This window comes from Amia ocellicauda, chromosome 5, assembly GCF_036373705.1.
Source record: "Amia ocellicauda isolate fAmiCal2 chromosome 5, fAmiCal2.hap1, whole genome shotgun sequence".
NCBI lineage: Eukaryota > Metazoa > Chordata > Actinopteri > Amiiformes > Amiidae > Amia > Amia ocellicauda.
Genome location: NC_089854.1, coordinates 13,229,704 through 13,241,852, shown reverse-complemented (window position 1 = coordinate 13,241,852; position 12,149 = coordinate 13,229,704). Strand labels below are relative to the sequence as shown.

General features: G+C 40.5%; 1 protein-coding gene across 5 annotated transcripts in view; it reads left to right on the top strand.

Annotated features, from left to right (window-relative positions):
* The first annotated feature begins 1,887 nt into the window (after positions 1-1,887).
* The window catches only part of clip3 (CAP-GLY domain containing linker protein 3), a 35,084-nt gene continuing 24,822 nt past the window's right edge, over positions 1,888-12,149 (top strand). For all 5 annotated transcript variants that reach the window (XR_010816759.1, XM_066703910.1, XM_066703909.1 and 2 more), the window contains exons 1-3: positions 1,888-1,987; positions 5,083-5,232; positions 6,780-6,919. Coding sequence is in view for 4 of the 5 variants with exons in the window: in XM_066703910.1 (XP_066560007.1) it covers positions 5,103-5,232; positions 6,780-6,919 (270 nt within the window). In the remaining variant the exon portion in view is untranslated. The remainder of the gene's footprint in view (positions 1,988-5,082; positions 5,233-6,779; positions 6,920-12,149) is intronic.

Here is a 12,149-nt window from a genome sequence, read left to right as displayed (position 1 = left end):
ATAGGTGTAATTCCTACACCGTTCACCCAATTTGGATGTAGCTGCCCTCAATTTAAAGATGAAAGTCTACACTTAATGGGCATATTGATTGTTACCTTTCAAATCCATTGTTGTGGCATACAGAGCCAAAATTATAAAAATTGTGTCTTTTCCAAATATTCATGGACCTAACTGTATATGTTGTTTTTGATGGTAAATTACTCATGAAGCTGCCTGCCTGAGACTGTGTTTGTTTAAAGGGGTTTTGGTTCCTGTGCTGCCATTGTGCCCGCTGTGCTTTTGAATGTGTCCCTCTACTAAGTCTCTATCAGTGTACTGGCTCTTGCTCTTACTAATACTATGACCCATGTCCAATGGTGGAAAGGATGAGTGACACAGCTAGAAGAATAGTGAAGATAAGGACTAATTGAAGTGAACTCCCTCAGGACGATGGATAGGCAGACTAGAACCCAAAGACTGTAGATTGCAGCCTTTTATTTATTTTAAACTTTTATTCTGTACTATTTTTTTAAAGGTTTTAATTGGTTTAACTTGCATACCTTGTGTTTTAGCCTTTGTATTACTAGTGCAGTTTTATCGGAGGGCTATAGTGCTGCCTAATTCTAGTACTCTCTAGCACCCCTGCCTGCAGTGGGAGTACTAGTACATAGCACGCCAACATCTATATTGAGAATTGGTAATACAATTGGAAGATCTCTACAGGCTTAAAGCATAGTGTAGCTGAGGCACCTGCAAAATAAGGTTAAGTGGGTTTTGGCAGAGGTTACGCAACTCTTGCAGTTGCTAGCCCTGTTCAGGGTGTTTCTAGGCCTTTAGGGGTTCATTGGAAAAACTTCCACTGTTTTATTTTTCCCTCCATATTACTGGAATTACTACCGAATTTGAATGAAACTAGGATTGATATGCCAGTTGTTCTGCTCTTGCCTACTTTCCCAGTGCCAAATAAGGAACCTTAACTTAAGCTGCTGCCTGCAGTGGCGTAGTATGGCTACAATAATTAAACATCTTTAAAACTCCGTGCCATTGCTACAAAACCCCTTCCATTGTGGGTAGTATCCTTGAGTCAAATGATAACTGGATTGCAATCACAACCTATAGTTATCTGAGAGAGGATACTACCCACAGGCAGTGAGGACATGTGTTAGTCTTTTGGGCTCTGGCAAAAATAAAAAGTGTCACAGAGTATATAGTGAGCAGAGGAGGTCTGCTTGAGTGATAGTGTACAGTAGTCTATGTCAGCTCTGTTAGACCTTAGTACTTTAACAAAGTCCCATGCAAATGACATAGGCCTCTCACCATTTGGGGAGTATCTTTCTCAGATAACCTGGGTTACATTTGCAAACCTATTGTTTTCATTATGGTTAGTGTTGTTTTTCTGCTGCCATAACTGAATTGAGTATTGATTTGTATGGGCCTAGCTTGATATTGTGGTGTTGGCTACGATTGGGGTACAGGCTAATGTTTGGCCATAAATGAGGCAACCTGCTGATGTAATACAGTGGACTACAGTGAAAAGTCTCTCTTTCTGCACTGCCATGCAGGTTAACAGTTCAGCATAAAGACTGAAAATGTAATAAATGTTTTTATTTCCAGGAAACTCTGGGCTCATGGCAAATGTGCACTTAATTATTTTCATGCATTTTAACTGCCAATACCTGCGTTCAAATATCATTAGCTTCAGTTAGTTAATTGCTGGTGGCATAGCTCAATTTAAGGTGGCTTCCCAGAAAATTGCCCCCCTTTCCTGGCTGTCTCACTCTTTCTAGAATGTGCAGTGCCGCGTTGCATTGACTGGCAGGCTGCTATGAATGGAGCTTGGACCGGTCCATGGGTGAGTGAGAGTGACGCAGGCACAGAGGAGGAGGAGGAGGAGGAGGAGGATATACGCAGCAGCAGCATCCATACCGTCTATCAGCCCGGTGATACGAAGACCGCACCAGCTAGTGTTGTGCAAGGACGGGAAAAAATAACGGGGATTTGTTTTAGGGTAAGTCTGCACGGATTGTAATATCTTTGTTACGTCAGTCGTTTTTATATCTTTATCTGTGTACATCATAATACCGAAAACAATGGTTTACACTGGCGAAAAAGGTGAATGTCGTTCATTTGGCAATGGAGGCGTAGTTGTGTTGATTTCGTTTTTTAAAGGACAGGGCGATGGCTTGTGTGTGTGTTTTCAGGGATGCTGTTCTGGCTCACTCGTTGTTGATGCAGAATCGGAGAAGATGGAGAAGAGATGCAGAAAGCGCAGCTACGGTCGTGCGGGCTCTGCAGGCGTTATTTGGTCGTTGTTGTTTTTTATTATTATTTACCACGATGCTGCGTTTATTTAAACCATAAAATATATACAAATAAATGTCGTTATTTTCCCATGTTTGCTACGTCGTTTCAGTGCGATTAGGTTTTTTTCCCTTAATGCTTGCATACATGCATACAGATCATACATGCATAAATACATACGGTACATACATCCATATAAACCCATGTATATGCATGAGTACGTGTATATACATTAGAAAACACTACATTTCGAGTCAATTACTCTTTGTGGGTTATACTTAAATCATTTTAATGTATTATTGTAGGCATATTTGTCTGGACAGATGTCTGCTTTGTTGCTGTACATGTATCTCCAGCTAACAGCTAATATTACGTTGCTGCAACGTTGTGGGAACGTAGTGGTTTTGCTGGGATGGATTCTGATAGTTCTGTATTTCATAACGTGCTGTTCTCTTTATAATATATAATTATAATCTTGGATTTAGTGTATGACAAGAAACGATGATTGGATTTTAATAAATCGATCAAATGCTTATTGGTAAAATTCCGAGTACAAGACAATTGAATCATTGACAATGCAATCGTCGGGTGTTTGTGTGGTTGACGCATATGCACGACAGCGTCGTCAACATAGTGGAGGTGTTAAGAATGACGTTTAAAACAAGTCAGGTGGATTTTTTATTTGCGAAGGCCAGTGGGAAGACATAGCTTTCTTTGGGTAAATAAAAAACAATGGAGTAAACTAGAACACCCTGTCTAGAAATCGAGTTAACTGTAGGTTTTCATGTAAATGATTTAAAATTAGTTAGTTTTAATGTACTTAATGTTTTAAAACAATGATCTCTGACATGTCAACATTGAAAACGGGAATTGCAATGGTAAACTCGACAATCACAAACATTTATTTTCTTAGCAAAACACACATTTTGTTTACAGTTTTTTGTTTTTATTGTTTTGATATTTCATTTTCAGTAGTTAACGTTGCTTTATTCTCTCTATTGATTTGAACAAAACCAATTACAATGTTTCAGATCTGTAAACTATGGCAGTGTTTACTTTAATTTTGCAATACATTGAACTCAATGTATTAATACAATTTGTGTTTTTAACCTTTTGTTGAATAACAGATTTTATTATTTGTTGATTTTTAACCAAAAATCGTATTGTCCATATTGCTGTATGTCTCTAGAGTTGCCAATATGAGTGTTGGCTCCCTAATTGATACAATTGATACAATCAATTGAAAATCTTTAAAGCATATTAGGAATCACATTCTAATCCTGTTTTCATTCTGCATCAATTTAATTGTAAGCTCTGCCTTTAACAAACATTTTTCTTTCCTAACAATATCCAGTTGGGTTGAGTTGAGTTGGATATAATTCTGACTGCAGAAACTGAATGAGAATTAACTTTATTCCTTGCCAACATTCTCTGCTAGGCATTGATAATGTGTTGTTGTTTTTTCATACAATAATTAAAAAATGTATATTTTTTGTAGCTGCATTTAAATAACAATGAAAATGTTTTTGTCTATTATCTAAAAGTGTTATCTAAAATGCCTATCTTCAGGGCTGGCTGTGACTTGGTCTCTTTAATTCTTTTCAGGAAATATGGTCTATGTACCCACAGCATGGTTGATCCTCTGGGGAAGAGGGAAGCTGTTATCCTCTGTTTTCCACATTTGCTTATTTAACTTGTTGTTTTATTCAGTTTTTTTTTCTATTCACTTTTTCAATTTTCCAGTTGTTTCGTTTTTAAAAAGGAACCTCAACCTCAACACGATGATATACTTTTTTCTTATTTCACATCTAAATGTGTATCTATGAGATGCTCTTTAAGTGTAAAACTACAAAATATATCCATCCAGAACTCCATCCATTTACATCACCGCTTCATGCAGTACAGGGTTACAGTGGGCCAGAGAACTAACTTGGCAGGCAGGCATAGTCCGGAGGGCAGAATCCTTCCTGCACAGGTCACCAGTCCTTCACATAACCTGAAACCCTTTAAAATACATTTAAGGCCAACTTGTTCACAACATCAGACGGCACTGTCACAATGGGTTGGACAGCCCACTGCACAAAAATAAGTCATTTGAAGTTTCTTTCACCATATATCAATATTGGTGAATAAGATTATTTAAAGCAGGTACATTTTATGGGAATAACCATCTTTATGGTTGAAGATGCCGGTATCTTTCATACACAAAAAATAATGGGAGGGCAGATAAACAAAGTAATATGAAATGCAGTCATTCTCAATCTCTATAGGGAGATTGTCAGTGCCAATAACCTGCTGAAGAAAATAGTTATAATTTTAAGAATGCCAATGGGTTTGTGTCAAATAGGCCTAATCTTATAACCTTTACCAGCAGTGCAGTGGTCTGTTTGCCAGATATAATGTATAAGGCATGTTATGTCTCTTGCTGTATAATAAGGGAATTCAAATGTTGAGCCAAACAAAACGTATAATAAACAACACATTTGATTTGGTTGTTTTTTCAGCTGTTTCCTGCAATTATTGTGGAAAAAAAGTAAATTAATAAAAAACTATTAATTATAAAAATGCTTTTTTGGGGGGGGCACGGGGGTCCTGCACACATATACAAGTAGAATGATCTGTATTTAGGTAATACTGTATGAGGTGCAGAATGAGATTCCTTCCTGAATACCATTTTGCAGTACCATCCTCCCAGCAATTGTAGGGAGTCAGGCCCAAACAGGGCCCCAAGGAACTGTGGGTCTAATGTGGGTCTGAACAAACCCCGGACATTACATTGTGCACTTACTCTGCTTACTCCAGCCTGGGAAGACTCTACCAGGATGACAAAAGAAGAGACAGCCGAAGTCGAGGAGGCCCAACCAGCCTCCGAGTTCCAGAGTCCTGTTTCCGAGATAAGGAAGAGGCCGATGGTGCATCCGTCTGCTCCAGCTCCGCTACCCAAAGATTACGGTAATTGCCTTATTTATTTTTGTTTTTTTCTCTCATTATTATGGTTCTAGAGGCATTTCCATTTTCAGTGACTACCTCTCTAAAAATGCACTAATTAGGCAAAGGAACTTCACAGAAATATGTACTGGGGCAGCCGTTTCGTCCTTTAAATCCAAGTGTACATTTCTCCCAGCTTAACTAAAAAGTGTGATGTTTTTTGTGATCCACATGGTTTATAGGTGAATTGGTAAGTGGGGCTCATGTGGAATTAATTACATTAATTTCCATGGCTGATATTGAGAGTGTGTGTGAGAGGTGTATGGGGGGTGGTTGGTTCTTATCTTGTAAGAGGGCTTTGTTTATGATCTGTCTGTGCTGCTGACACCGGTTTAATCAGGCCTTTTAAGGGCATTCTGGGTTGTTCAATGGGCCGTGTTAACCTGCAGAAGGGTATTAATCTTAATACAATAAATGCATCCTGGTTTGCCCTGAGAGAGGTGAATGCAAGGATTGGGAGGTGAGGGAGAGGACGTGTAAGAATTTTGATGGCATGCCTTTGTACTGTAGCAACACCACTTCTGAGAATGGAAAATATATTATCGACCAATGACAGCCTTGTGGGTCTGACTGCTTTGACTGAAAATAGGAAAATAGTATAAAGTATTTGCACTGGAATCGAACATGTACAAAATGTGCACTGATTAAGATGATAAAAATGACATTGTTTTGGTGAGGTCTGAGAGGTTTGATAAATATTTGTCAGTGAGTAGACAAGGATTGTTTAAAACAGGCACAATTACCTTTTTAGTATGCATATGTGGATTTTTGTTTTTGGAGGTGCGGGTACTTTTCTGTGCATCATCTTCACAATGACAAATATTGTTTTAATTGAAAACAATAAATAAAGAGCTGCAAAAACTGGTAGATGACGCAAAACAAATTAAAGCAAATTCTAACAAAAACCTGTGTGAAAATATTCCTCAGGGACACATGTGAAAATAAGATTGGGGTTGCAAATAACCATCACTCACGAATGTATATTCTAGTATGGAAAGTGTCCACTTGAGAGTGTGCAATATTTATCTCGTTCCCCCTCTCATGGTTTCCTTCCATACAAGTTCTTGGGCAATTTGGCTTGCCTGGCATGGTTAATCAGAGTAAGTACTAAATTGCCAACCACTCACAGAAAGCCATATTCCTCAGTCAAGTTATAAGCCTCTCTCAATCGATCTGAAACATTTGTGATGCCCTGAGGAACCATGATGATTGCAGAATATTTGCTAGTTATGAACTTTAATTGACCTTACTGTGACAGAATTGCAAACGCTCATAATAGGAGGGATAAGAAATTAGAAAGTAAAAAAAATAAAAAATAAAAATAGGTCATGTGAAAAATTAATTTTCCAAATTAAAAAATAAGACCCTAAAATGGAGCAGCCACTGTGTGATATCCATAAATACCCACCTTAAAGTGAGAGACAGACATACCTTTTTAGGCTATGATATCTTTTTAAGAAGTTTTCCAGGATTTTCTCATTCTGAAATCAACTCTCATGCTTTTTTTACAGCTTACACCTTCTTTGATCCCAATGATCCAGCATGTCAGGAAATCTTACTTGATCCCCGGACCACCATCCCTGAGCTTTTCGCCATCATCAGACAGTGGGTCCCACAAGTGCAGCACAAGATTGACATCATTGGAAACGAGGTGAGTGAGAGGGTGGGATCAATTAGGCTGAATTAAGGTTGGAGCTATGTCCATTATCTTTACACCGACTGACCCAGAAAGGGTTCTGTGTGCCGAGACCTCAATCACCCCCTTGAAATAGACTAGATATACAGTGACAAATCGGAATGCACAACTCTTATTTTCTGTGCAATCGTCACTTTTTAGTAAGTGAGGATGTCAGATTCAGGCCAATATCTGAATTTACCAAGCCAAACACACCCCCCCCACAAAATGTATAAACATTTTAATTTAACATTTAACATTTTAATGTATAAACATTTTAATTTAACATTTAACATTTTAATGTATAAACATTTTCCAGTCAAAACAAGTTTTGACTGGAAGTTTGGGCCAAAGGTAAATTATATGAAAGGGCAACTGTGAGTTAGTTTTAGCTATCTATTGTGAATGTTTCACTGAGACTTGTAATGCACCTTTAGCATAATCCTTTCTATCTGGATGAGTCACTGACATTTCTCCTTTTTAAATCAGTCTTTTCCCACCCCCACACACTAAAGCATTTAATGCCAGATGGATTTGGGCTAGATATATGAGAATCTGGATATAGTTTTGTTGAGGGCAGTGTGATAGCTAATGTCTGTGCCATCCTGTTAGTGTGTTTTATAGTTAGTTAGTTAGCCTTTTCAAACGACCAGTGTATATAATGCTCCTTCCTCAATACATTTTTTCACCCCCTCCCTCTATTAATCTAAATGCTACAATTGTGACAATTAAATAAAGGGCGTTTGCATTATAAACTAAAGCCCATGGGTCGGCAAGTGAAGTGTAAGGGTGTTCCTCTGAAGTTGTTATATGTCAGCTTACAATTGAACCACATGGATAGTGATAATCCTGTAAAGAGAAACCAGATCCAAACCTATTCCTTTCACCTCCTGTGTATTAACTAGACATAGACTGGAGATGGCCCTTCACTCTCTCTATTGATTATTCTGTATTGATGGAATAGGATAATTAAGTTATTTTCCCTGACTTATCTGGCTTTCACTAACTCATGCGTTCAGTGTTCCTGGGAATCAATACTGCTCTTGAGCAACTCCTCTCTGCACGGATGTGTGCACGAGTGAGTGTCTTTGTATATACTTGTGTGTGTTTAGACCTTGGAGATATAACCTGGTGTTATCAGACTGTTTCCCAATGTTCAGTAGATAGACTACTCCTATCAACTGCTGTAACAGTTGGTCTGTGGGATACTCTCGGTGTGCAGTAGCCGAAATAGTAGATGAAAGCAGTGGGCTGAACTGATGAATTGATGGGTGATTCACAATTGGGAGTTGGTGTTTGTGTGGGAAGGGGTAATTGGACAGGATACAATGTACAAAATTAAATGAAAAATGTAAGACTACATTTTTACATGGAACAATGGAAACTGGAATGACTGCTTTGTGGGTTGGGTTGGGGGTGAAGAACTAACTCAGGTGCTTAAAAAGTGGAAGTGACATTCAGTGTGCATGCATGAACTGTTCTGAAGACGGTCAAAGGCAACTGTATATCTCGCACTTCTGGGCTCTGATCAGGAACAAAGACCTGGAGAGAGCCAAAGGGTTCCAAACTGAAAAAAGCAAACAAAACAAACATGAGAAAACATTGCAGGATCTCATGGTCTTGGACAACGCCTCACAGACACTGTGAGTGCCTGTATCGATCAGCGGGGGCAGTAAATTTTCACCTGATGTCAGCTGTTATTCCTCTCTGTCCTCAGCGGCTACAACCTCTCCATGGATTGATCGCTGAGATAATAACCCTTTTCCATTAGCCTGCCAGGGCCCGCATTAACGGGGGCAGTAAATTAAGCAGCAGTGTCAGATTTGTGGACGTTCACTTGCTGGCCTTTATTTATTTTTTAATACTTGCAAAAGGACTACAACGATCTTGACTGGATTTAGGGCAGCTGCTGTTCTCAGTGCCTCCAGTCATTGCTATACACAGCTGTTTAAACAATAATGGATCACAGTAATTAAAGATGCTACTGTCTGTTAGAAAACTATTCAGAGTTTCCTTGAATCTTCATAGTTGAAGGGCAAGAACATTGTAACTGGAATATTTAAGAATGGTTATAATGTATTCAGAGAAATATATTTTTGTGTGGCTGAAACAGTGAACGATATGCAGCAGTTTTCATAGATAACGTCCGGAGGTTAGAAATACGCCAGCTGCTCTGTCAACTCCCCCCACCACCTCAACTAATTTATGGATTTCACGAGATGGACGTATGAAAGACAGAAGCTTACGTTTCTCTTGGTTGTGAGAATTAATTTGTCAAAGACAAATTACATTTCCAAAATATAGGTTAAGATTGTTATCTATTCTCATTATCTAAATTTGAATGCACAAGTGACTTCTCAGGGACAGATTAAACTAAATTATATTCATGTTTTTTACTTACACCTTTTGCACCTGGATGTTTGTGAAGAAGGGAAGTCCTCAGAAATTGTGTTGGGCTAAAATGTCTTTGTCGTGGTTTAATATGACTTGCTTTCCTTGTATGTTTCCCTCACAAAGCCTAGCACAGACCCCCGGTATGAAGTATGGAATGGCCCATGGGATTGTAGGAAGAACAGACCATTACATCATAGTCAGGGGTACGCAATTAATTTTGGGATTTGAATCATGGGTGCCTAACTTTATTTAAAAGTGGAGGTGGGGCAGAATCCAAACTTGAGCAGGCAGTGCGGGGTTCCTCCCCCAAGCATCAATAAGGTACTCCAAATTTTATTGCCTTGGAAGAAAGTGTTTTCTAAACATCAGCTACACAGAACTACTGCACCTGGCCTCTCTCTGGAGAAATACACAAAACTTATATTCATACGTCGGTTACACAATCTTGCTGCAACAATACTGCAAGGTTTAAATATAATAATTTGTGCATCTATTCTAGACAGGGCACTGTCAGTAACCATATTAACACTGTGATGTCTTCACTCCACACTTCACCAGTTCGCCACCAGAGGTCATTATCCCCGCATTCTAACCCTGACTCTCATATTCTTCAGCAAGTGTGCACTTCTTCAATTGACATTCCTCCACACCATGTGCTTTTGCTCCTTCCACCCTCTCCTCCCATTGGTCCAGCACTCCCAGCCTCTGTTACCTGCTTCCCTCTTCACAACATATACACCGATCAGCCATAACATTATGACCACCTGCCTAATATTGTGTAGGTCCCCCTTTTGCTGCCAAAACAGCCCTGACCCGTCGAGGCATGGACTCCACTAGACCTGTGAAGGTGTGCTGTGGTATCTGGCACCAAGACGTTAGCAGCAGATCCTTTAAGTCCTGTAAGTTGCGAGGTGGGGCCTCCATGGATCGGACTTCTTTGTCCAGCACATCCCACAGATGCTCGATTGGATTGAGATCTGGGGAATTTGGAGGCCAAGTCAACACCTTGAACTTGTGAGTCATTAGACCAGGCCACCTTCCTCCATTGCTCCGTGGTCCAGTTCTGATGCTCACGTGCCCATTGTAGGCGCTTTCGGCAGTGGACAGGGGTCAGCATGGGCACCCTGACTGGTCTGCGGCTACGCAGCTCCACACGCAACAAACTGCGATGCACTGTGTGTTCTGACACCTTTCTATCAGAACCAGCATTAACTTTTTCAGCAATCTGAGCTACAGTAGCTCGTCTGTTGGAGCGGACCACACGGGCCAGTCTTCGCTCCCCACGTGCATCAATGAGCCTTGGCCACCCATGACCCTGTCGCCGGTTCACTGTTTTTCCTTCCTTGGACCACTTTTGATAGGTATTGACCACTGCAGACTGGGAACACCCCACAAGAGCTGCAGTTTTGGAGATGCTCTGACCCAGTCGTCTAGCCATCACAATTTGGCCCTTGTCAAAGTCGCTCAGATCCTTACGCTTGCCCATTTTTCCTGCTTCTAACACATCAACTTTGAGGACAAAATGTTCACTTGCTGCCTGATATATACCACACATTGACAGGTGCCATGATAATGAGATTATCAGTGTTATTCACTTCACCTGTCAGTGGTCATAATGTGATGGCTGATCGGTGTATATACCCCTTTGTTCCTCAGACACTTTGTGAAGTATTGTATTCTCTCTGAGCTGCAAGTACATGCATTGTTTACGGACCACTGATTCCTGCATTATTGACCCTTGCCTTCCTTTTGATCTGTCTCCTGGATTTCTTGCATTGCTACTTTTGCCTGTGTGCCAACCTTCCTGTTTGTTTACCAACCACGTCGCCTGGAATTCCCTCTTGGATCTGAGCCTACTGTCTACTGCTCAGCCGTGTTACAGAATACTTTGCCTCAACATGGACCCAGCAGAGCTTTCAGCCCTACACACTGCATTGTCTAACCAGGGTGACCATCTTGGTGAACATGACACTAAATTAGGCAAAATAGCTGCCACCCTTGACCAACTCCTCTGTTGGCTCCCAGCACCTGCAGCACAGGAAAACCTTCCTTTCCTTTTACTTTCTTATATTCTTATGTTTCTTATGTTCTAAAAATCTGGTGGAGGTCTTCAGCAAGTCCTGTGCCTCCTGTCTTCTTCCACACTAACCTTGGGACTGTGCAATTGACCTTCTTCCTGGGTCTATCCCTGAAACTCAGGCCATGGAGGAATACATCCGTGAGGCTCTTGAAATGCGAATCATCCACCCCTCAACATCCCCGGCATTGGCTAGTTTCCTTCATTTCCAAAAAGGATCATGGACTGATGCCATACATTGACTATAGAGGACTCAATAATCTAACTACCAAGTATCGTTATCCTCTGCCCCTAGTCCCTGCCACCCTGAAACAGGTCAGAGGAGCCCGTTTCTTCACGAAATTGGACATGCAAAGTGCTTACAACTTAATCTGCATATGAGAGGGGGAGGAGTGGAAGATAGCTTTTATCATTGTGTACTTGGTTATGCCCTTTGGTTTAATGAATGCCCCTTCGGTTTTCCAAGCCTATGTAAATAAGGTGCTGAGAGGTTTCCTTAACTGGTTTGTCATCGTGTACATTGATGACATTGTCATTTACTCCTCGACCCTCTCGGACCAGTTTCCCAGGTTCGCTGAGTCCTTCAATGTCTGCTACATAACGAGCTGTATGTGAAGGTAGAAAAATGCAAATTCCACCATCAACAGATTGGATTCTTGGGATACCTCATCGACGCATATGGGGTTCACATAGACCAAGAGAAGATGAGAGCCGTTGCTGCTTGGCCGCAGCCCC